General features: G+C 47.6%; 1 protein-coding gene across 1 annotated transcript; it reads left to right on the forward strand.

Annotated features, from left to right (window-relative positions):
- Positions 1-20,399, forward strand: C8B (complement C8 beta chain). Its single transcript, XM_063406801.1, has 12 exons — positions 1-211; positions 1,942-2,068; positions 3,116-3,257; positions 4,222-4,363; positions 6,377-6,509; positions 7,260-7,457; positions 9,471-9,711; positions 11,912-12,040; positions 12,743-12,906; positions 15,065-15,218; positions 16,781-16,849; positions 18,242-20,399. Exons 1-12 carry the CDS (start codon positions 135-137, stop codon positions 18,391-18,393), a joined length of 1,728 nt encoding a protein of 575 aa, XP_063262871.1. The 5' UTR covers positions 1-134; the 3' UTR covers positions 18,394-20,399.
- Positions 20,400-24,140: the final 3,741 nt, after the last annotated feature.

A 24,140-nucleotide genomic window follows, 5' to 3' on the forward strand; every position in this document is an offset into this window, starting at 1 on the left:
GCCTGCCAGGTGCTGGGTCACTGCTGTTTGCAGCTGGGCAGTTTCTCTTTTTGAGCTTGAACCCTGCTGGAACCCCCACGGGCAGGCAGGTTTGGGGTGCTGGTGGTGCAGGATCACAGCGGTGCCCCGGCGCGATGAGCGCTCCACGCCCCGTCCGAGTGCTGCTGCTGCTCTGTGCCGTGCTGGAAACCCACACTGCTCGTGGCTTTGGGTGAGTGAGAGGTTCTGGAGCCACAAGGGAGGACACCAGAAACACTCAGGATGAGCACAGGCTCTGATGTTGTACGGGCAGTAATTGGTGTTGTGAGTGATTTCTGCGTCTCGAATGAACGGCAGAAGACGTCGCTCTGCACTCAGCGTAGGGCGGCGTTTTCCGCCTTCAGAGGAGCAGTCCTGGTGATAAATTGGAGCTGACAAATTGCCATGCTCGTGTTGTAACGTGGAATTGTTCGAGCACGCAGCCTCCCTCCGTGCTGGCTGTGCCACAGAGTGCTGGGCACACACGGGGTTGTTTCCTTCCAGTGCAGAAATGGTGAGAATGCGGCTGAGGCTGTTCCATTCTCTGCTGGTGTAAGAGATTCTGCTGTTTCAGAGAACTGCATCTTGTAATCTTTCCAATCTAACTATATTTTTGCACTGTTCTCTGAACTTTGAGCTTTGATTTCATGCCTCAGCAAGCTGATGAGGTTTTGTAATTCCTTTATTCCGTGTGATTTTTAATATGCTATAATGGGAACCCCATGCCAGGTACTAAATCATACTTAAAGCTTCAGCTGGTGCTGTTCCTTGTCGGGGTGGAAGAATTGTGAATATCACAGTGGTAGTTTCCTTGTCAAACTGAGTATGAAAAGAAACTAATTGTGAACATTTTACTAAAGCTCCCCACTTGAAGGAGGTGCAACAAGGGAGCATTTGTCCGGGACAAAGATTTAATCAGAAATCTTGAGTCCACCAAAAGAGGAGGCAGCATCTTAACTGTGGCATTGTGGAAACCTTGGAGACAGCTGTCACGTGAGGGAGTGAGATCGTGGCCGGGGTGAAGAGTAAAGGCTCACATTTGGGGTTCAAGTTTGTTACTGGGCTGAAAGGGATTAATGGGTTAATGACTGTGAACTGAGAGTTGAATCTAAGGCTAGTGGCTTTGGCCAGTTTGGGGGAAAAATGGGCTGCTGGGAAAAGAGAGACACTTAAGCCTGGTTTTCAGAAATGCTGAGTGCATGCCAGGCCTTTCCTTGGGACTGAAGTTTGTCATGGGAGTATCTGACCTTGGAGCCACAGAGCGAGGGCAGCAACTGGTGATGAAGGCTTTACTGCTTGTAGAGCCTGAGGTGAAGCCCAGATTGGTGGACCATGGGTTTAGTTTCCCTGGGTTTAGTTTCCCTGGGTTTAGTTTCCCTGGGTTTAGCTCCCAGTGGAGAGTGGATCAGGTTCCATACGGAATCGGTGCCAGTGGAATCAATGCCATCAGGACGAGGACTGCAGTGCAGAAGTTGCATGCAGGGCGTGGTGAGCGTTAGTTCTTGGTGCAGGATTCATGCAGGCACAGGCTGAGGTGCCAGGTCCTCCCAGCTCTCAGTCCCATGGCCTGAGGCTCTCGAGGTGCCAGGTGCTCCTAGCTCTCAGTCCCATGGCCTGAGGCTCTCGAGGTGCCAGGTGCTCCCAGCTCTCAGTCCCATGGCCTGAGGCTCTCGAGGTGCCAGGTCCTCCCAGCTCTCAGTGCCACGGCCTGAGGCTCTCGAGGTGCCAGGTCCTCCCAGCTCTCAGTCCCATGGCCTGAGGCTCTCGAGGTGCCAGGTGCTCCTAGCTCTCAGTCCCATGGCCTGAGGCTCTCGAGGTGCCAGGTCCTCCCAGCTCTCAGTGCCACGGCCTGAGGCTCTCGAGGTGCCAGGTGCTCCCAGCTCTCAGTGCCACGGCCTGAGGCTCTCATGTTGTTGGGCACAGTGGCCAGGAGTCGCCGAGCCCTGGGGACAGGCGCGCCCGCTCCGCCGCAGCCCCGCCGCAGCCCCGCGACTGCGCCCTCTCCGCCTGGTCCTCCTGGAGCAAGTGTGACCCCTGCCAGAAGAAAAGGGTGAGTGTGTGAGGCCTGGAGACCACCGAGGAACCAGGAGGTGGGACCCCCTTTGAGCCTTGTCCTTTTTGTCCGTGGGGTTGGGCAAAACAAGGGGCGCTGCCGAAGAAAGCCCCGTACAGGTGAGACTGTGGGTTTTGCTTTCAGGTGGCTTTCAGCTCTTCAGCTCACCACCCCCAGTAATTCCAGTGCTTTCCAGGATGTCTCACTGTCCTGAGAAGGTGCAAAGCCAGGCTTTGCAGGGACTTTCCAACACAGTCCTGTCCTTCCAGCATCAGTGCGAGGCACCTTCCCCACTAATGGTCCCCTGTGGGACCTGCAGACACTCGGTGCCTCTGAGGATTAAGATGCTTTTTTCTTGTCTGCCAGACAGAATTTTCCACCCAAGAAGCCCCATCAAATGGAAGTAATGATCCCAACAGCGTGAAAAGCAAAATCCCCGTTGCTAGAGAGACCTCTGCTAACAAGTTGGAGGAGCTGTTCCCAGGCTTAAGCAGAAATAACCAGTGATGGGAGCTGGGGGAGAGTGAAGCTTCGTATCAAAGAGTTAATCTCAGAAGCTGGGGAAAAAAGGAGGGGTAACATATTGGATGGAGTAATTGACTGCTTCACAGCAGTGTTGTGGGCGGAAAAAAATCCCTAATGATACAGAGGGACAAGTAAATACACTGACAGAAAATAACAAGGGATGTCGTTACCAGCACTAATTGAAAGAGAGGAGATGGAACTGAATCCTTCCTCACTCTTGCAAAGTCCCGCACTGCACTGTCAGGCTCATTTAAACAAACTGTCAAAGAAAAGCAAACTTTCCTTCATCCCTCCCAGTCCTCAACCCTTCCTCAGTAAAATTAAAACTGTCGCAGATCAGAAACCTTTGAAACACGGCAAATTATCAACATCACACTTCTGTGCTGGCACTTTTCCCTTTTAATATGACAGAGTGCGCTTAGATCAGACCTCGGCGACACGAAGTTTGTTTTTCACCCAGAGGAGCGTAAAATTCACCATTTCTGCGCACTCGAGTCAATATTTTTTGTCTCACCACAGTACAGATTTGCCCGCCTGGAACAGCCCTCTCAGTTTGGTGGAGATGCCTGTGATTCCTCTGACAGGGAGGCTGAGGAGTGTGTCACAGGCAGCCCTTGCAGGAACAGAATTCGGTGTGACGGCTTTGTGTGTGCAGTCACAGGTGAGGGGCTGGGGGCTGGTGCTGCTCAGACAATCAGGTGTCACTTCTGATGCCACTGCGCTGAACTTTGTGCTCCTGCAGGAGTTTTCAGGGCCAGAGGGATGCCAGGAATTCACCTGGCTCCTTCCATGCTTGTGTTTTTGTCCGTGGCTTTGAGAATTGGAGAATTCCACGAAATTCTTGACGCCCAATAGGATCAGGCTGATTTTCACTCTGTTCTAGAACATCCTCATGTTGAACACACCACGTGCTTTGTGTGAAAACCATCTCTGGATGTGTTCACCATCTATCTCTGGATGTGGCACTTGGTGCCATGGTTTAGTTCAGGTTAGGGTTGGGTTGCACTTGATGATCCTGGAGTTCTCTTCCAACCTAATGATTCTGTGTGATTCTGTGTGAAAACTTGTTCCTGCCATGCATCAAATCTATTAGGATAGATCCCAATGCATCCCATGCATTTTTAGGATCTCCCAACAGGAAATCATGAGCTGGTTATATCAGCAGAATCTGTAGCACAAGCGACAGCAACAGGAGCTCAGCACCTGAGATGGGGCAAGGGAAAAGCCTCTGCTCTCCTTCTTCCAGTGTTTTGGTGAGACTGGAAACACTCAGTAATTGCAGACATGGGAAGAGAGAAAAAGAATAATACCATATACAAGGCCTGCTGAAACAGCATGTTAGTCCTCTCAAAATGAAAAAAAAAAAATACCAAAAACATTCTATGCTTTTTAATACTTTTAATTATTGTGGGGTTTTTGCTAAGATGAGCAAGGATTTTAAGATTATAACGCTTTTGAGTGAAACTGAGCAGATGAACTTCAGGGATCCACACAGATAGAGAAGAGTTGTTGTTTTTTTCCAGCTAGATTTGAACCATTCATTCCATGAATTTTCTGTTTTGCTCCTAGACTCCATGTCAGGGATCACAGATTGTTTTATGAGTGACTTTCCCCTTCCATCCTAGGGAGATGCATTGCCCGGAGGCTGCTCTGCAATGGGGATGACGACTGTGGGGACTACTCAGATGAGAAAAACTGCAAAAAAGTGTTCAGGAAATGTGAGCAGAAGATGGAAGAGTACTGGGGAGTAGAGAATCTGGCAAAAGGGTAAGCCTGTGACTGTGGTGAGATGCTCTCTCACTTAAGGCTGAGGATGCTCCAATGTGGCTTCAGACAAACTCTGAACAAAGAAAAGCTGGAGAAGTTTTTCCCAGGAGTGAGCTGGGATCCAGGAACCTGATCCAAAGCCTGGGGGACAGTGACCTGTTGGAGCAAGCCCACAGGAAGGTCACCAAGTTGATCAGAGGGGTGGAGCAGCTCTGCTAAGAGGAAAGGCTGAGAGAATTGGGATTGTTCAGCCTAGAGAAGGCTCTGGGGTGACCTCATTGCAGCCTTTCAGTACCTGAGGGAGTCGACAAGAAAGAGGGAGAGAGATGATTTACAGAGGGCTGGAGTGACAGGACAAGGGGGAATGGCTTCCCATTGCCAGAGGACAGGATTAGATGGAGTATTGGGAATAAATTCACTCCTGTGAGGGTGCTGAGGCCCTGGCACAGGGTCGGAGAAGCTGTGGCTGCCCCTGGATCCCTGGAAGTGCCCAAGGCCAGGTTGGACAGGGCTTGGAACAACCTGGGACAGTGGAAGGTGTCCCAGCCCATGGCTGGGCATGGGACTAAATGACCCTTAAAGGTCCCTCCTAACCCAAACCATTCTGTGATTCCTTGCGTTTGTATTCTTACACCCTGTATTGGTTTGGTGGGGAGGGGGAAAGGTGTGCAAATTCCTTTGATTTCTTCTTTGACGTTGAGTGATGGTGGAATTTTTGTGCTTTGTGTGAGTGGGGTGGGGTAAACCTGCATATTAGCAGCTCTGTGGGGATTAAAATCTAAGTCTGAATTGATTCAGCCTTTGCAGGCTAAGATTGTGACAACTTTCTGTAAGATCAGACTGTGTGAAAAGAGGGATTTTTTTCTTACTCTGCAGGGAAAAAATTGCTTTTTACATTAAAAAAAAAAAAGAAAAAGGAAAATCATATTGCATGGAAAAAATATAATTTTCCTCCTTATTCTCTGGAGATATGGCTGCTGCACATGTCATTGCTAATGCTTTGTGCTTCTGAGTTTAATCAAAATTAAAAATAATGTTGGACAATTATAGGAACATGCTTCTCATCTCTTTGAAGCTACAATTGCTCATTGATTTGCTTTTAGTGGACTTCCCTTTTTTCCCAGATTGTTCTAAAATTAGAGTTAATTTTTTTACAGCTTCAGAGTCATTACCATGCAGCTTCTCTCCCCAAAATCAGGAGAGGCAGATCCAACAGAGTCCTGGAGCACTGGAAGTTATTGGTGGGGGGGTTTTGATGAAGTTTCACCCCACCAGCAGCAGTGGGAAAAGCAAGTGGTGGGGTTTAATCTCCTCATCTCCACAAACTGCAGTGCTACATCCTTCCTTAGAGCAGAGAGGTCAAGGTTTCTGTCCATCACCCACTGAAATCAAAGGAAAACCCCCTGTGGTTTCAAGGATTAGTTGACCTGTTGCTTGAGTACCTCTTTTCTTGTTCCCTAACAATTTTTACTGTTATCTACCAGCCTCTGGTTGACCCTTGACTAACCTGGCAAAGATTGTGGCTGATAAACCAGAATGAAGAAGTGTGAATTAAAAATCAGCCTGGATTGATGGCGTGGATTGGCAAACCTGCCTCTGAAGGTTCTGATGGACTCTGTGGATATTTGGGGCTGCTCAGGGTGGAGCAGCCTGGTGGGGTGAGGGGTTGGCTGGTCCAGTTTGTTCTGCTCTTTCTGGAGAGTCCCAGTAAAGGTCACAAAGCTGCCAGTGCTGGTGGCAGTAAAACTGATGCCATTCACAGCTGGGGGATGAAAATTGCCATTTATATTCATCAAGTGTCAAAATTCAGCTCTTGCCTCTTGCTTTTTCTCATTAGTCAAGTTCTTCTGCAGCACTGAGTTGGTTGGACAGTGAAAGAGGCCAGGCTTTCTTTTGGAGTTTCAGAATAAAAAAACAAAGAGCCTGTGGCCAAATAAAACAATCTTTTGCCTTTCTCAGCCAAGGCGTTTAGTGTTTAGCTCTAAAAATATTGCTGTCCTGCTTCACCTGCAGGTTGAATGTCCTCACCAACAGCTTGGAGGGGATGGTCCTTGATCACAGGTACTACGCTGGGGGCTGTTCTCCCCACTACATCACGGACACGAGGTTCAGGAAGCCCTACAACATAGAAAGCTACACCCCAGAGGTAGGTGCCAGACAGACCTACACACACATATTCCAATGCATTTCGTGCCCAAAGCTTCATTGCTGGATCATTCTGTAAAAAAGATCACAAAATACGTGACAGTCAATAGGATCAGGCTGATTTTCACCCTGTTCTAGAACATCCTCGTACCCCCTGCACTCCACAATGGTGAACACACCACGTGCTTTGTGTAAAAACCATCTCTGGATGTGTTCAAGAAAAGGTTGGATGTGGCACTTGGTGCCATGGTTTAGTTCAGGTTAGGGTTGGGTTGCACTTGATGATCCTGGAGTTCTCTTCCAACCTAATGATTCTGTGTGATTGTGTGTGAAAACTTGTTCCTGTCATGCATCAAAGCTGTATTTCAAATGTTATATATTTGACGTTAGTGCTGATGACATGATGTTTTTGAGTGCTGCCCACCAGGAACCCTTTTCCTTTCAGAATTTATGCTTTTAATTGATGCCTGTGTTTAAGATTTCACCTTCTTTGCATAAGATTGACATATTAAGTGAAAGCCTGAGGACCTTGCCGTATGGAGGAGATAGGAGCTTTCCTGCTGCTGTAAATGAAGTATTCTTGAAGTACCTGTGTTAATAATAATAGTGCTTTGCAATTATACAAGGCTTTTCATCTTCAAAGTGCAAGCATTAATTCACGAGTATATTTGTGTCTGCATTCCTTCCCCACGCTTCAGGTGTACAATCACTGTGCAGGAAATGAGATGTGTTGTTTTTCCTTTCTGTTTAGACCAAAGGCAAATATGAATTTACAATGAACGAATATGACTCCTACTCAAATTATGAAAGCACTGTTCTGAAGGCAAAGGCTTCACAGACAAGCTTCAGCTTCGGTATAAAAATACCAAAAGTGTTTGAACTTGGTTACAGTTCAAATGACATGAGGTTCAAGAAGTTCATGCAGAGGATGAAAAGATTTTCTTCAAGTGTAAGTACTGCTCCACTTAATTCCCTGCTAACATATTCTCTATATGTGTGTGAGTGTTGGTTTGAGGCTCCTCCTCAGGTCAGCAGCCGGGACTGGGATAAATCAAATCCTTTCCCCAACTGGGTTCTGCCATTTGTTCAAGTCTTGACTGTCCCCACAATGCCTTCCTTTGTGTTTGCAGCATCCAGGAGCTTTTCCGTTCAGCTCTCAGGCAGGATCTGGGCTGCTTGACCTTTGAAATCAGCCACAACTTGTTGAGAGTGATCCTTGTGGGTCCCTCCCAGCTGTGGATATTCTCTGATTCTCAGTGTGCTCTGTCCACTGCCCTGCTGGGCATCCACCTTTGAATGTTTGTAGGGAAAAATGGAAGCTACAAAGCCTGTGCAACTTGAATCTATCACTCCTACAACTGCCATCATTTGCTTTCTTTTTTTTCATCTGTTATTGCCATAAGCAAAGGTAGCTCTTATCAGTGGTGTCATAGTATCAGCAATCTGTGTGTCCTTTCAGTATAAAGTGTACTCAGGAATGGCAAAGTATTCCTTGCATTTGCTTCCTGCAAAGTGGAATTTCTCACAACAAGATCAGAGGTTGATGAGAAGCATTTGCAACAGATATCCACAAAGAAAACCAAATATTAGGTCTTGATTTTATTATATAAGCTGCAGCAATCTATACTGATCCCTCCCCGATGTGCTTGTACTGCTGGCCCAGACAACCAAACACCAAATCCTTTGAACATAATGGAAGACATTTTCTAGACTTCCCTTCCAGAAAGGGGAGAGAAAAAATTATTCATGTTTAGATATTTATCTACACAGAGACATATAAATATATGTGTGTATGTGTGTGAGAGAGAGAGACTGTTTGTGTTTTCTTTCAGTTTTTATAAGGGCATATTCTGTGAAATACAAGGATGAATGTGGCTCAGCCAGAGAATGACCATTTCCCATACAATTCATGATTTCGGGTGTCAGAACTTTTCAGGAGAGAGCTTGTGAGAGATGAAGTTTTATTGGGGGTAAAGTGGTCCTGCAGGATGCTGAGGTGTCCTTGCATTCTGGATGTGCCACATCAGAACCTGGACCCTGCCTTTTCCTGTGTCCCAGCCATGCCCTGACTCTTAGGAACTTTTCCTGCTAAAAAGTTCTGCTTTTGCAAAAGTTAATTAGGACATTTCCAGTTACAAGATTTCTGGTTGGAAACTGTGAAATCAATAAATCCTGACCAGCCCTGATGGTTTACCTGCAAATAACAGATTCCCAATGCCATGAGAGTGACATCCCTCCCTCCTCCTGGATCCTCCTGTGTCGCTGTAGGACATGAACTAAAGACTCCAAATATTTCAGAAGGCAAAAGGCATAAAAAAAGGCTTTAATTGTCTGATTTTATAAGGTGTTTTGATACCGACTTAACACAATTGGTGAACAGGACTAACACCTCCCCAGTGCCATTGGTCAAACTAGAGAAACAGCCAAAACTTTTTTCTCTGAGAACCAGAAAGGCAAAACCTGGAGAAAAGATTGTTTTGGGGAAGGATAGTTGATCTGCCAAGACTGTTTTGGGGAGAAGCTTTCCTAAGAAACTTTTTGTTGCCATGAGGTTTTTTCCTAGCTGCCTGAGCGTTCATATTAAAGGAGAAGACTGTACCTTCTCACACTCTTTTAATGTAAACACCAGCTATGTTCCACAAACATAGCCATTGTTTTTACATTCCATGCTGGGACAAACAAGACTGTGTGACAGTCCCCTTAACCAGTGTGGTGGGGAGGTGGGAATTCCATCCTCCAATCCACAGGCCTCATAGGAAATGTATAAAAGTGGTTTTTGTAAATAAATGGGGTCTTCCTGCCCTGCATGCCCGATGAACCAAGATCTGTCCCCGAGTCTCATTTCTGGTTAGGCCCCGCGGTGATAACTTTTCCCTTGGGAAAGGAGTTAGCAGCTACCAGCAGGCTACAATCTCTCAAGCCCAAAAATACCAAAAATGTCCCTCCTGTGCCTTCCCTGCAGTCCAGCAAGTTCCTCCACGCCCGTTCTGAGCTGGCCGTGGGCGTGTACAAGCTGAAACCGCGAGGGCTGATGCTGCACCACGAGTTCCTGCAGCGCCTGCGGCAGCTCCCCGCCGAGTACAGCTACGGGGAGTACCGGGAGCTCTACCGGGACTTCGGGACACATTTCATCCAGGAGGCCACGGTGGGAGGCACCTACGAGTACACCCTGGTGCTGAACGGCCACCAGCTCCGCCAGGCGGGTGCGTCCTGCTTTGGGGAGGAGCTGTGGTGTGCAGGGGATCAGGAGTGGGGCATCACCCCGTGATCAACACCATCAAGTGGATTTATTTATTATTACGTTTATTACAAAGTTCTGTCCATCTTGATACTTTGCTGAGGTACTGAGCACGCTTTACATGCTGCTTTACAATTGGGCGAGCCCTAAAAGCGCGCGCCTCTCTGCCTGCAGTGGTTGGTTTGACATTTACTGCTCACACAGTGGTTTTGCAGATTTCTATGTGCTGCTTTTTATCCAGTTCTGCATCCCCCTCTTCCTTTCTCACAGCCTTGCAAGTTCTTGGCCTAACTGCTTACCTATCCCAATACTCTGATTCTCTCACAGAGGCTTAGATTGTTCATGTCTCCAAATACGATGAATCTCTCATTGTATGGGCTGGAGTTGGATTGCTCATGTTCACATGTCCTTGTTCTTGCAGAAAACTCTCCTCTGCACTTTGGGGCCGGATTTTAGGTGGGAAAACCTCTCTGCAGGCACGCAGGGATGGCTCAGCTCTGAGGTCAGGAGAGGGAGGTGATGGAAGAAGGAGTCAGCAGCCTCTCAGAGAGATCCTGCAGGAAATGTGGGAGTAGAAGTGCTCAGTAAAGAGGTTTTCAAGGCATGCTCAGCATCGTGAGCTGGATTTAGTTCACAAAGAAAGGCCCTGTGGCAGGCATTTTAGACAACACATTTTAGAGGCTGACAAGATGTTGAGATGAATGAGAATCGTGGATCTCAACACTTCTGTGAGCTTTGAAAACCTTCACCCAAGATCTTTTTCCACTGCCTTTCAAATGGCAGTTTTAAAACACCTTTAGCCCGGAGAGCTTTTCCAGCACGTAGGAAACAGTAAATAATTTGCTGGGTGACTCTCGTGCCTGACATTGCTCCTGCTCTTTGGCTCTGGCTCTTTGTTGTGAGAAATGATGATTGTTGTGTAGGACAGAGCGAGCAGTGTGACATTAATCAATAGCTGCACTCTCAACTATTTATTCATTGGCAGGGGAGTGAGGAACTGCCTCTGCTGTCTGTTTGCAGAGGCATTTGCTGGGCTCTGCTTTGTGTAATTCTCTGTTTGTTCTTCTGCTGTGTGGGAAGTTCCTTACCCCAGAGTCAGAGAGAGGGGCAGAATTTAGATTCACATTTCAGGTGTTCTGATTCTAACAGTTTCCCAATTTCTCAGCTGTGGGCACAACACAAGCCACGTCTGTTTGAACTAAAGTGTATTATTGTTTGCATCAAAATGCTCAATGTCTGCTGACCCAGACCAGGACACTGCAGGAATAACAACATTTTCACATAAGTGCTGAACTGGGCTGGAAGTTCTCAGCAGGGTTTTGTAGGTCCAGCCTGAGAATTCAGGTTTTTCCCTTCAAATCCCTCATTATGTTTGCACCGTCTGTGCTGGAACTGGAATTTTCTTTTGCAGATCTGGTACCACACATTGTGTGATGTGGTTGGTACTTGCTCTGCTCTCACTCAGAATCCAATCTGCCACATCTGAGAAGGAATCATGGAATCCTTTAGGCTGGAAAAGCTCTCTGAGATCACAGAGTCTGACTTTTAACCCAGCACTGCCAAGGCCATCACTGAACCATGTCCCCAAGTGCCACATCCACATGTCCTGTGAATCTCTCTGGGGTTGGTGACTCCACCATTCCCCTGGGAAACTTCTTCCAGGGCTTGAAAACCCTTTGGGTGAAGAAATGTTCCCTGATATCCAACCTAAATTTCCATGAAGCACTGAAGGCTCTGCTGGCAGCAGAGAATTGGAGATGTGAGCTGGTAAAGGGAGGAAAAGCTATTTCATCTATTCCTCGTAAAATCCTGGATCCTGGGGGTGGGGAGGGGTGCTGGGTAGTCTGTGGTTAGACATCCACTGTTTTCCTACCCACTGCAGCTCTGTTTAGCCCAGTACAGCTGCGTGGGTGACTAAAATCCTTCTCTTCCAGCATTTACCTTGCATTTCCACTTGGCTTCAGAGTTCTGTAAAACACAGAGATTCCATTTCAAATGGTTCTGTTAAATATCAAAAAAAAACCACCAAAAAACAATCTTCTTCATCATATCTTTTTTTCTTCTTTTCCTAAACCAGAAATACATATCAACTCTCATTTTCTGTATACGTGGACATAAAACACAGAACAGTTGTGCTAAAACCTTACAATTTTTGTGTGTTTAAGGTTTTTCTCTGAGCGATGTCCAGAAATGTGCACAGAAGGGCTTTAACATTGCTGTGAATCTTCGTAAAGTCACTCTGGGGCTTGGAGTGGATTTAGGGGGCTGTAAAGCCCTTTTGAAAGAGATTGGAGGTAAGCAGGAAACACTTCTGCCACTTTGTTTCTTTGTCGTAGTGAAAGGAAGATTTTGTGGTCTTGCCTGCCTGAAGTATCTCCTCACTCCCCCACAACCACTTTTGAGTCTGCTGGCTAACCCCAGCCAGGCTTAACAGAGGGGGAAATGTCTCAGAGCTTGGGGTTTTTCCAAGGTTTTCTGTGTGGGGAGTAAATATCTGCTCAGCATCCCAAGGAGGAGCAGGGACAGATGAACCATTCCCCACCTGCTGTGTTAAATATCAACCCCCAGCTCTCAGCAGGGCAAGCCAGCAGGCCTCTTTCTGCATCCTGACGGGGAAAACAGGGGGGTGATGGTGGTGTGGGAGCCTCTGGGGATGTGGGGAGCTGGGGGTGTGCATGGGAGGAGGGTTGGGAATACCTGGAGGAGAACAGGGGATGTTCCTGGTGGTGAGGAGCATCGGGCTGTGGAAGGACCTAAAACCACGGGGAAGGAATTGTGGAGGGATGCAGGGTGCAGGATAGGGAGTTTCTGCAAGGGAGCAGGAGGGACACAGAGCACACTTTGCAGGAAACCAGGTGAGGAACACCTTTTTCCTTTGCCCTCCAAGTGGGACAGGTCCTGCATGGGAGCGTTTTTGCTGTGAGCTGATAACTGCAGCCCACACAGGCACAGCCTGGGCACAGCTGGGCACTTTCCTGAGTGCATTCCTTTCACAGACAGCACTGCCAGGAAGCAGTTTGTGGAGGATTTCGTGGCCCTGGTCCGTGGTGGAGCGAGTGAAGAGGTCACCAGGCTGGCCCACAAGGACCTGCCCACAGCCCAGCTCATGCAGCAGTGGGGAGATGCTGTGCAGTACAACCCTGAGATCATAAAGCTGAAGGTACTGCACCCTGCACTCCCTCCTCAAGAGAACTCTTTGCCTTGGAGAGCTCTGTGTTTAAATAAACAGGATTCAGAGAAAGGAAAAAACCCAGGAAGAGCAGACCTTGCTGTGCAGAGCAGCTTCTGGAAGTGTTCAGAAATGCAGAGGTGTGATACTTTGAAGGGACTGTGGTTGGAAATACACAAAGTAAACAGCTTTAACCCTTTGACTGGGCTGTGCAGATGTCACTTCTTGCTGCCTGCCAGGCAGATCAGATGATCCACCTTCTCTTTGACCAAAAATTGTATCTGGCAGCATATATTTTATAAGGACTTCTATTCTCCTTAATATTTATCAGCCTCTGTGAGGACCAGTGACCATTCTTTCTGGTTCAGAAGGTCAGGTGGTTCATTGTTAATGCCTGGATGTTTGTGCAGCTGAGCTAAACCTCAAAAACAGGAGTTGGGCTTTGAAGGAATTTTGATCCTGCAGAGTTTTAGAAATGCAAAAGAGCAAGCAGCAGTGTGTAGCAATTCTGCCTCATCATCTTTAATGTCAAAATGAGTGAATGGTACAAAGGTGCAAGAGAACAGCCTCTTGTGGAAGTTGGTTTATAGTTGTTTTTCATTGTGAAATTTAATTTTAGGCAAAAGTCTTTACATTTGTAGAAGGGGGTTGTTCCTCAAGAAAGAGGTGAATTGGACAAAGGTGAAGCAAGCAAAAATCAGTAATTTGGAAATACAGCCAGTGCCCATCTGGCACTTGCTGCAGCCCCTGGTGTGCTGTGGGTTGACCTTCCAGAAATGCACTGGGAGGTCTCAGGGCAGGAGACAAGAGAAATGCAGCCCTCTGCACCAAATCCCACGCACACAAAAACCTCCCATGAGGAGCTGAGGTGTTCTTTGTCTTGCCTGGCATCACTGACCAGGCTGCCCAGTGAAAAACCTCAGGCTGATGCAATTTGGATTTGGTATCTTCATTTCCATACCAATATCCCTGTGGGGCTTGAAGATCAAAAGTACCAGCGGAGTGTGACTAAATGTCAGCCCAAGAATGCTTAGTTAGGGAAAACTAAAGCAAATCAGTTCATAAATCATCTGCTGGAGGGACTTGGCAGGTCACTCTCAGTGTATTTCCTCATTTGTATGGTCTGAATTCAAAAAAGCAAAGTATGGATCACAGATAATTGATGAAGAGTGGATGTACAGCAGCAGGAAATGAGCTTTTTTATTATTATTATTAGAACAATCTTTAGTTGTTGTGGTTTGAGCCTGTGCTAGCAGGAGGGTGATCTTTCTTGCTTCCTGTGTGTGCAGGCAGCATCTCTGCAGTGAGGATGGGAATTTGGGGTGGATCCTCTGATGGCACATGGAAGGATCATCCCACTGGCAGTAGTGGGACTTTGACACCCCACTTTACCTTTCCCTTGTTCTCAGGAGGAAAATTAATGAGTGAGCCAAAATCTCCTCAGTCCCTGCACGTTCACACTCTTGTCTTCTCTCCCTGACCCCATCTGCAGATGGAGATCAAATCCTCTCCCTCCTGGAAGGCAGTGAAGCCCTTGTCTGGGCTCCACAAGGACAGGAACCAGCCTTGAAGTGCAGGAGTGGGGAAGGTGGAGGTGCTGGTGTGAATCCCCGTGGCTGGTGCCTCTGGGGGGCTGTTGGAGATTTTTGTGGATGCTTTGTAGGGGATGTTTTTAAAATCGGAGTAAGAGATCACTCAGAAAATGTAAATTTGAGCAAATCTGATCTCTAAATGTCTGTACCAGAAAAATGGATGAGAAAGGATTCAATGAAACTCCTGTACAGCTTAGCCTGTTTCTTACCCAACAGTTTGGCTGCTGAATTTTGTTAAACATTTCCAAGTGCTCTGGTGTTGGAAACCAAGGGGAGCATCCCTGGGAGTATTGGGTGGCCGTGTTGTTCACAAGGTTTTAACAAATAGCAATGGGAAGCCTGGAGATTGCACCCCTCATCTTCCATTTCCCCCTGCAGCTGGGCACCTTTCTGGGTGCATTTTTTGCAGAGGAAGCAGTTTGTGGAGGATTTCCTGGCACTGGTCCGTGCCGGAGCGAAGCTGGCCCTGGGGATTGCACCTCACAGCCAAGACAAGCCTTGGGATGCTCACGGCATTTGGAGCTTGGGAATTAATGCAGTTTCTCCCCTCCCTTTAGGCAGAGCCTCTGTATGAGCTGGTGACTCCCTCTGACTTGACTGATTCCACCAAAATTAAGGAGAATCTGCGCCGGGCTCTGGAAGAGTTCCAGCAGGAGAGCAGCTCCTGTCGCTGTGCTCCGTGCCACGGGAATGGCATCCCCTTCCTGAGAGGTACAGGGGTCCCTGCCCCTCTTTTCTGAACTGAAATTAGTGGGGAATTTATGGGAAGAAAGCCACTCTTTAGTTTTTCCTGCCATTTCTTTACCAGGGAATTACTCAGTGTTTTTACAGTTGTTCTGTTTATGGAGTCCTGGTAAGTAAAGGCAGTAAAGTCAAGGGATGTGTCTTGGTCATGGGAGTGACCATTACCTGTATCAGTTTTACAGAAGAATTTGTTACTTCTCAATTATGCATTTAAAAAAAAAATCCTTGACATCTTTAAGTCTCCTCCTTTTGAGATTGCTTCCATCCTCCTGGAGAAGTGACTGCTGTCTCAGCATTAATTAGTGTTTGTAAAGGGGTTTTGAAGATGAAAAGCACCACATAAGTGCCAAGCACAGTGATCACCACCACCACCACCTCCCCCTGTTTCTGATAGACGCTGTCCTCCTCTGTAAGCAGGCTGTGATTTAAAAAAAATGAAGGGGGAAAATAATCAAATTAAATGAAAACCGCTCTGCCTGAACGAGAGATATATGATGTGATGAGAGCTTCTAACAAAGGGACCATTTTGTCAAGTGCCTAATTTCAATCTGCATCTGCAAAAGTCCTGATGAGAATTGTTATCATCAAATTGTATCTAATGCAGAAAGGATCACTTCAGGTACCAGCCAGCTGATTGAGCATTTCAAGCATTTGTCTCATGGTGACCTCTGTTTAAATAACTTTGTAGGAGCTGAGTCCAGGTTAGTGTTTCATTTAGGATCTTCTCTGCAAAGGTTTGAAATGACCATGTATTTTCCTAAGAGCTCTTCTCCAGGCTCCTGGCATGGGGTGCACATCCCTGGGCATCCAGAGCAGGGACATTGGGCTTTTCCTCTGTCACAAAGCCAAGTTAGGATCCTCCTGTCCTGGTTGCTCTTTCTTGATGCTGCAGTTTGTTCTTTAGCAGCTTTACCAAGAGCTCTCTCCAGAGGCCCCACCTGCAGTGCTGTGTCCAGGTCTGAAATCCCAAATTCTAAAATTACATGGAGCTGCTGGAGTGAGTCCAGAGGAGGCCACAGGGAAGGCAGGGTTAGATGAGATGCTGGGAAGGAATTCCTGGCTGTGAGGGGGGTGAGGCCCTGGCACAGGGTGCCCAGGGAAGCCTGGAAGTGTCCAAGGCCAGGCTGGATGGGGCTTGGAACAACCTGGGACAGTGGGAGGTGTCCCTGCCATGCCAGGGGATTGGATGAGATGACCTTTAAGGTCTCTCCCAACCCAAACCATGCCAGGATTCTGTGATCTCTTTTGGAGAAGAGCAGGAGGACTCTGTGGTCCCCTGGCTCGTGGAATTGCCCCAGTGAGTCTGAGGTTGAGCTGCAGGGCAGGAACAAATGTCTGGGGAGGTGAGAGGGGCTGCAGGGCAGTCACAGTCCCCTCTTCATTGGTATCAATCCCTTCAGCACTGGAGAAGAACGATGACATTTCACCCACTGTCCCTTCCTCCCAGAAGATGGAGTGCTGGAGAGAAGTGGATGCCTGCTGGGAGCTGTGTCTCCAGTCTGTAATTCCCTCCATGTGCTTGCTTTCAGGAACAGAGTGTGAGTGCTTGTGTCCCCTCGGCTACAGCGGCAGCGCCTGCGAGATCAGCAGGAGAAAAGGTGAGAGGGACCAGCCCTGGTCCAGGAGGCCACCCCAGCTGTGCCAGGAGTGTCCAGGGGTGCCAGCTGATGGCTGGGGAGTGATGCCAGCCCTGGCTGTCCCCAGTCTGCCCAGCCCAGTGCACCCAGCTGGGCCCCTGCAAAGGGGACAGGCATATTTTCCCTGCCCTCTTCTGAATTCCTGTGCTCTCTTGAGGAGGTGGGTTTGGTTTTCTTGCATGTACATGCCTTGCAATTGTATCAAAATAGGAATTCCTGCCTAATTCACAATCCCTGGAAAGCCTCAGGTCTCCTCCCTAGGAAACAGCTCTGTTTCCTAAGTTTTTCCCTTTGATAAAGCCAGCGTGTTGCAAACTGTTCTTCCCCAGATATGCTACCGTGCATTTTAATCTTAAAATCTTATTATGCTGTTTTGAAGCATTTATTAATGCTTCTTGGTCACTGTATGTCTCTGCTGTCTCCTGACTGATGTTCTTAACTCCTTCCAGTTTAGGATCATCTATGAATTTAATCATTTTGTTTACTTCTTCCAGCTCATTAATTTAGATGCTGAATAACACCAGATCCCAGGCACCCAGAGCTCTGGCACCAACCCACAATTTGATGCACTGCATTTATCACTGGCTTTGTTTACAGCCTTACCCACTACTCATTCTGCATGGCTGTGTCCAAGCTGAGCCAGGCTGAAATGCACTTCAACCCAAGATTTCACTGAACAGGGGGGCAATTTTTAGGTGTTTCTATGGCAGTCCATGGAGCCTTGAATGGTGGAGTCACTGACACCTCACTTCAGCCTGTTTTACACACTCACAGTCACACCCAACCCTCCCAGAGCTCACATCCATCCATTTGTCAACACTGTAACTTCATTTCTCATTCCCATCTCCTCTTTTATGTGTTGCTTCCGTGATTCTCAGGATTTTGAATTTATGTCACTCACATGCTCAGGGTCCAGAAGAATCAGTGTAATAGGAGAAGCAATGGAGGGAAAGCTGAACAGTCAGGCTGTTGTTCACTGAAGTGCTAACACTGCCCCTACCACCTCGAAATGTGGCTGAGACAAGTTTGGTTGGTCTGTTTCCTATCTAGGCTTGGACTAAGACAAAGAGAGAAACATCCTTCAAACAAACATAAAACTAATTGCCTTTTTTTCCCTCCCTTTCATGCCTTCCTGAAGTGTAGCTTGAACAAATACCAGAAATGCTGAACAGAGAATTAACACCTCTGAAACAATCACTCACTGTTAATGACTCCAGCATATTGTTAGTGATGTGGACAGGGGCAGAGCTGTTTGTGCTCAAATACAGCTCATGGGAGCTGACAGCTCTTCCCACGGACAGAGCTGCTTCTTTCTGACAGTCCTTGCCAGCCCTGCTGTTGTTTCTTTTCCAGATGCTGCTGTTGATGGAGGCTGGGGGTGCTGGGCCAGCTGGTCCCCGTGTTCAGGAGGTCAGAGGACAAGGAGGCGACAGTGCAACAACCCTGCCCCGCGGGATGGTGGCTCCTCCTGCTCGGGGCCAGACTCTGAGACAGCTCCTTGCTAGAAGGGACCAGCAGGGACTCACACAGCACTTGGCAGACTGCCTGGGAGGACACCACCTCCCTGGCTTTGGCCTTGCTCTGCCCGTGGGTCTCATCCAAATCAGAAACATTTCAGAAGGCACTGGGAGCTGGGAGGGTGTTGGGAGCCACACCTTTGGATGTGCAGCTGTCCCGTGGGGTTGAATGTGCTTGCTGACCTCAATATTTTGCTTTTTCCCTGTCTTTATTGCAATGGGCTAAATGAGACAAGCTTTATCTCTGTCTGTGTTTGGTAGCTGCATGATTTCAAATTACACTGTCTTGCTGTTGAAAGTTCCTTTGAGATAAGAAGAGACACTTTGATCTTACGTGCAGCAGGGTGTGCACTGATGCACAGCCTCTGTGAAGGCAGCTGTGACATGTGGAGCAAAACCCAGCACATTAAACCTAAATCTCAATGAGCACAACAGGATCTAGCATGGCATTCAGAGCCACTGTGCCTCACTACCCTGCTTTCCCAATTTATTGTGTTGTTCCACCCCTGCCACAGGTAGGGACACCTTCCACTAGCTCAGGTTGCTCCAAGCCCTGTCCAGCCTGGCCTTGGACACTTCCAGGGATCCAGAGGCAGCCACAGCTTCCCTGGGACAGATGGAACATTTTGCAAAAGCTGTCTGCACATCCCCTGAGGTATTCTACCCTTAATAGCTGTGTTTGCCCCAGACAAGCTCTGGTTAATAAGTCTGATCCCATGAAATCCAGCATTCCAGGTGCTGCTGGGTCCACCCAGGATGGGACATCCAACTGGGAGAGAGCTCACTGTGAAGAGACAGATTGGTTTGTGTGTTACTGCCATCCCTGGAGCTGAGCATCACAGTCCAGAGGAACTTTAAAACACTCTGCACCATTTCATGAGCCTGCATCCTCCCAGGGACTTGCCTCCTACAGCTTTGGTGGTGGTGAATGATTTTTGCAAAGATATTTGCTTGGGCCTGCTGCAAAACAACCAGCAACAGCTTTGCTCCAAAAGGCAATTCCACCAGTGCAGAAGGTGTTCATGAGGATTGTGAGTCTTCTGACACATGCAAGGTCAAACTCTTCTCCTGAGGGCTTTTTTTAGCAGAGCTGGTGATGGTGGGCTGGTATGGCCCGTTCCTTTCCTTTCAGACTGACGCTGTCTGAATGCAATTCCTGTGACATCTGAACAATGCAACATGCATTTAGTTGTAGCCCTCATGCCGCCTCCACACTTATCCACAGGGCCTCTGTGACAGCTTTAAGAAAGGCAGAGCACGTTGCATATGTAAAACAAGAGGGCTCTGTGCTCATTATGGGCTTCATCATTTCGCTGCCAACCCCAAACATTTCCCTTTCCCACTCTGTAGCTGCAATATCTTTTGTGTGATGGAAATTTGCCAAGAGATTATTTTTTTTTTGGGTCGTGGTCAAAGAGGTCACTGCTGGTGTGAAGTGGGATATTCCTCCAGGTTTTTTGCAGGGTCTGTATAAAAGCTCTGGAGGTGAGGACCCTGAGCATGGTTCACCTCTGAGGACACAAACTGCACTGTCATTGCCTGCCCTTCTTGAGAATCATCGGTGTAATCTGATTAAGTGCATTTCCCAGATGAGTCAAGTGGCTTTTGTAAATTTACCCACCTTTCCTGATGGTCCAGCTGGTTAAACACACAGCAGTGGTGCCCCTCTCCACTGCTGTGGCAAGGACAGCCAAGTGTGCTGACCTGACTGGGGACTGCTGTTCCCAAACCAGAAAAACACTGATTTTTGAAGTGGTGACAGTACCTGAGTTTGTGTATTTGGGTTTTGTGATTTTGTTGGAGGAAAAGAGGAGAGATTTGACAATCATCAAGATCATCAGGATAGTCTGACTGAAGTATGAGTTGAGCAGTGGCTGAATATTCAGCCTGTAGGCTTAGAAGCCTCGCACAAAGGATGTAACTTTATCTTGTCCTTGTGATTTGGTGCTTTGATTCGCCTAACTAATGATTTATTGTAAACCTGGAGGGTAATAAAAAACACTGTGCTGAAGCTTTTATTGTTTCATTTTGGTTGGCATTAAATTTTGGTACCATCTTTTAGTGGTGTTCCTAACTCTCTCTCCCTGTGTAAGTTCAGATTGATCACCCCCGCGTGAGGGCTGGGGAAGGCTGCAGGCGGCTGTGCTCGTGTTCAGCACTGCTTCTGCTGCTCCAGCCCATTCCTCTGGATCAGACACTCATCTCTCCTACATTCCATGTTGTCTTTTCGTGAGTTTTCTTGAGGAAAAAAAGAGGATAAACATGGAGAGGCTGTATTGTTTTGCACCTCCCTGCTTGAAGACCTTGCTGCTGGGGTGTCTTGGCTTCGGGAACTCCTAGAAGGGAATTTCAGGTGAGCTGTGATTGCCTCATCCAGCTTTCCCAGGACAAAACCAGCTGGAATCAGCTAGAGTTGAATACAGTGATTATCACCATTATAAGCAAATACTTTTATTTATTTGTAGTGCAGCACCACAGCTCCCACTGCAGTGGATGTGACAGGGCAGCACCACCAATGCCAGTCCCTCCCCAAACCCGCCAGAACCTGGAATTTCTTTTGTTTCACGATTTTCTGGTGGCACTAAGTGTTTTGTATCTGCCTATGCCTGTGCATTCTGCTGTATAAAAAGGGAAGGCAACGATTTTTGAGCTGCTCCTACCAGGGAATTTTTGCCTGCTCCAAACTCCCAGGCTCAGAGGGACACGAGCGCCGGGGCAGCTGATGTGACATTGACCCTGAGGTAGGAAGCAGCTCTGTCTCAAGCACTGCCCTTATCTCCTCTCCTGTTAGCTGGTTATCTGGAGCCTACACCTTGCAACCTCAGGTGTATTGTCATCAATCATTCCCCATTTTCTTCTGCGTGCTGGTTCCTCTCTGCCCTTCCTTTGTTAATAACCCGGTTTGCCTATATCCATAAAAATATCTGATTGTGATACCATTTATCCAAAGCGCCATACATCCATCATGTGCTCATGAGCGAGATAAACAAGGTCCCCTGGGAAATGTGCCTCCAGAAATATATAGGATAAATAACTATATCAAATGTGTGTCAGCGTGCAAGAGGGGAAAATCCATTCATTAAAACCCGGGTGGAACTTCAGTGTTTTATTGTACCCTCTAAGCTTTTAGTTTAACTAAGAAACGCACATTTTTGCTGCTTATCTCATCTTGCACAACTCTCCTGCTGCCCACTTCAGCACGAGATATATTAGCTTCTTCCACTGCCATTGTAAATGTGTAATTGCTCATAATCCTTTTTTTTTTCTTTTTTTTTTTTCCCCTAGACCTTACAGGCAGTTTCTTCCTTTCTTCTGACTTCAGCTTCGCTGGGTTTCAGCGTGTGGATGTTTGAGCCCTGGGGTGGAGGGGGAGGAGAAGGGCTCACTTGCCTTTGGTGTTTGAAGGAAGCCCTTGGGTTTGTGTCTCACTGCCTTGGGCTGGGAGGTGAGTGATGTGGATGAACAACTGCAGGTAAAACATAACTTTTCTGCTCTTATTTATCTGTTCCATGGTAGGATTTTGCATGCAGTTCCTTTAATCACTTGGATTTTTTTTTTTCTTTTGTGGTTCTCCTGTGATCTACCCTTCTAGGAACAGCTCTAAAAGCTGAGGATGCAGGTTGTTTTCCTGCAGGCCCCATCTTTTCCCAGCCTCCAAGGCATCAGATCTTTCTGTTCATTAATTTTTCCCCTCTGGTCAGAAAAGAAGTGTACTTGGCTTTCTGGCTGAAGTGGCTTTGTACTCATTTACTTGCAGGCGTTTTCCTGAGTCCTAAGAAGTCGATGTGAAGGTAAGAATTGCTGGTGAACCAAACTGGTCCTTGATGTAAGAGCCCTGTCTCGTGTTTCCACACAACCTGGCAGCCCAATGCCAACAGCTTTCATTAAATCACCTGTTGTGATCCTACATTTCACGTTCCTTTGCATGTCTGAGCCACACTGGTCCATGGGTGCTTCCTGCTGCTGCATTTCCTAACACAGGACACATCAAACTCAAGCCCTTGGGAGCAAATTCCCCTCTGGGTGAACAGCTCCTTCACCTGGAATAGCAAGGTTGGCCCAAAAGGCCACAGCTTTGCCCCCCAGCAAAGGGATTTTTCACAGAACAATCCATCTCAGGGTTTGAGACAACATGGTTTGTTGTTTCCAGCCCGTAGTTTCATTTACAAGCAAAAAAAAAAAAAAAAAAAAAAAAGTGGTGAAAAAATTGGCCTTTGGCAAACATGCCCACAAAAGAAAATATGGGGCCAGATCTTCAGGTGCCATAAATCAACTGCAGTGAAGGAGCAACACTGATTTACATCAGCTGAGTGTCAGCCTGTAAATCCCCACTGACACACAGTTGAAAAACAAGCATTTCCAAGCACCTGAGCAATTTCTTTCACTAACCCAACATTCCTCTCTACTCCCTCTCCCCATTCAAATGTCTGCAGAAGGGCTGCTTTGTGCTTTGAGGGTTTGGTGCTGTTGTTGTTCATAATGCCTGATTCCTTCTCAGGGCTCTTTTTCCCCCCCTCCTCCCCCTGCAATGAAAAGCTCAGTAAAATGAAGTGCCATTTGCCTCCCGTCCATCCCGGGTTTTTGTGGCAGTTCATTAAGGAGAGGGAGCTGCAGGCTCTCGCCGTGGTCTCTGGGCACAGTTCAATACCGTGTGCATTCTTGTGCTGAGATTTACGTCCCACATTCAAAAAAGCCCCTTAAATCAAGCAGCCTGTTAGCATCTTCTCAGGCTCTGTGTGCCTGGGAGATAAAATGCCTGCGTGCTAATAGTCAATTCATCACTGATCTTACAGAGGAAAAGCCTTTGCTTGTGTGGGAACATCCTCTGCCCAGCGGTTGCATTCGAGCCTCCCCGTTTATTGCTTTATTTATCTGTTTGAAATTCCTCATCAGCTGGGCTTACGTGTTGCAAGGATGCTTCAGCATCTTTAGGCTGGGGCCCTCTCCATGCAGAGCAGCATATGGCTTTGCTGCAAACGCAGCCCTGGCCAATATGCTGGACTTACAGATCTGACAGCGCCAACTCACAAAAGTTTCCTGGTGCATATGTCAATGCCAACTGTGGATTGTGAGCTTTTCCTGTGCTTCCCAAAGGAAAATTACATGAACTCCTTGAGAGTCAAGCTCAGCTGTGTAAACCCTGCAGTGAGTTTATTTTGTGACACGCTGCAGCCCCGTGGTCACCCAGCAGCTCCACCTGCTTTGGGTGGATCCTCTGCCATCTCTTGTACTGCAGCAGCTGTGCTGGGTGCTGCTGGGGCTCCCATCATGTCTGGTGGGGCTCCCATCACATCTGTGGGGCTCCCATCTCCTCTGGTGGGGCTCCCATCACATCTGTGGGGCTCCCATCACATCTGTGGGGCTCCCATCTCCTCTGGTGAGGCTCTCATCACATCTGATGGGGCTCCCACCATGTCTGGTGGGGCTCCCATCTCCTCTGTGGGGCTCCCATCCCATCTGGCGGGGCAAAACCATGGGAGCAGTTGGTCAGGTTTTACACAATGAACCCAGCACATGTAGGAACGCATCACCAGTCAATTATTTCTCCCAGGTGGTGCCTTAAGCTTTACCTTTCATATTTTCAGATTCTGTGCTGCCTAGGGGTGTAGATCTGAGCCTCCCATTCAGTGTCACTCAGCTCTCTCCACAGAGCAGGGAGACAAAACAAATCCTTTTCCTGCTGAGGACCAAGGACAATTTTCAGCCCAACAGCACAAACAAGAGAGAAAACAAGA

Source organism: Prinia subflava, chromosome 10, assembly GCF_021018805.1.
Source record: "Prinia subflava isolate CZ2003 ecotype Zambia chromosome 10, Cam_Psub_1.2, whole genome shotgun sequence".
NCBI classification, from domain to species: domain Eukaryota; kingdom Metazoa; phylum Chordata; class Aves; order Passeriformes; family Cisticolidae; genus Prinia; species Prinia subflava.

What these genes read in the sequence shown, in the direction of transcription:
- C8B (XM_063406801.1), top strand. Translation starts at nt 135, where the DNA reads ATGAGCGCTCCACGCCCCGTCCGAGTGCTGCTGCTGCTCTGTGCCGTG. An exon ending in CACACTGCTCGTGGCTTTGG is followed by an intron (nt 212 to 1,941) that starts GTGAGTGAGAGG and finishes TGTTGGGCACAG; the next exon opens with TGGCCAGGAGTCGCCGAGCC. An exon ending in GTAGAGAATCTGGCAAAAGG is followed by an intron (nt 4,364 to 6,376) that starts GTAAGCCTGTGA and finishes CTTCACCTGCAG; the next exon opens with GTTGAATGTCCTCACCAACA.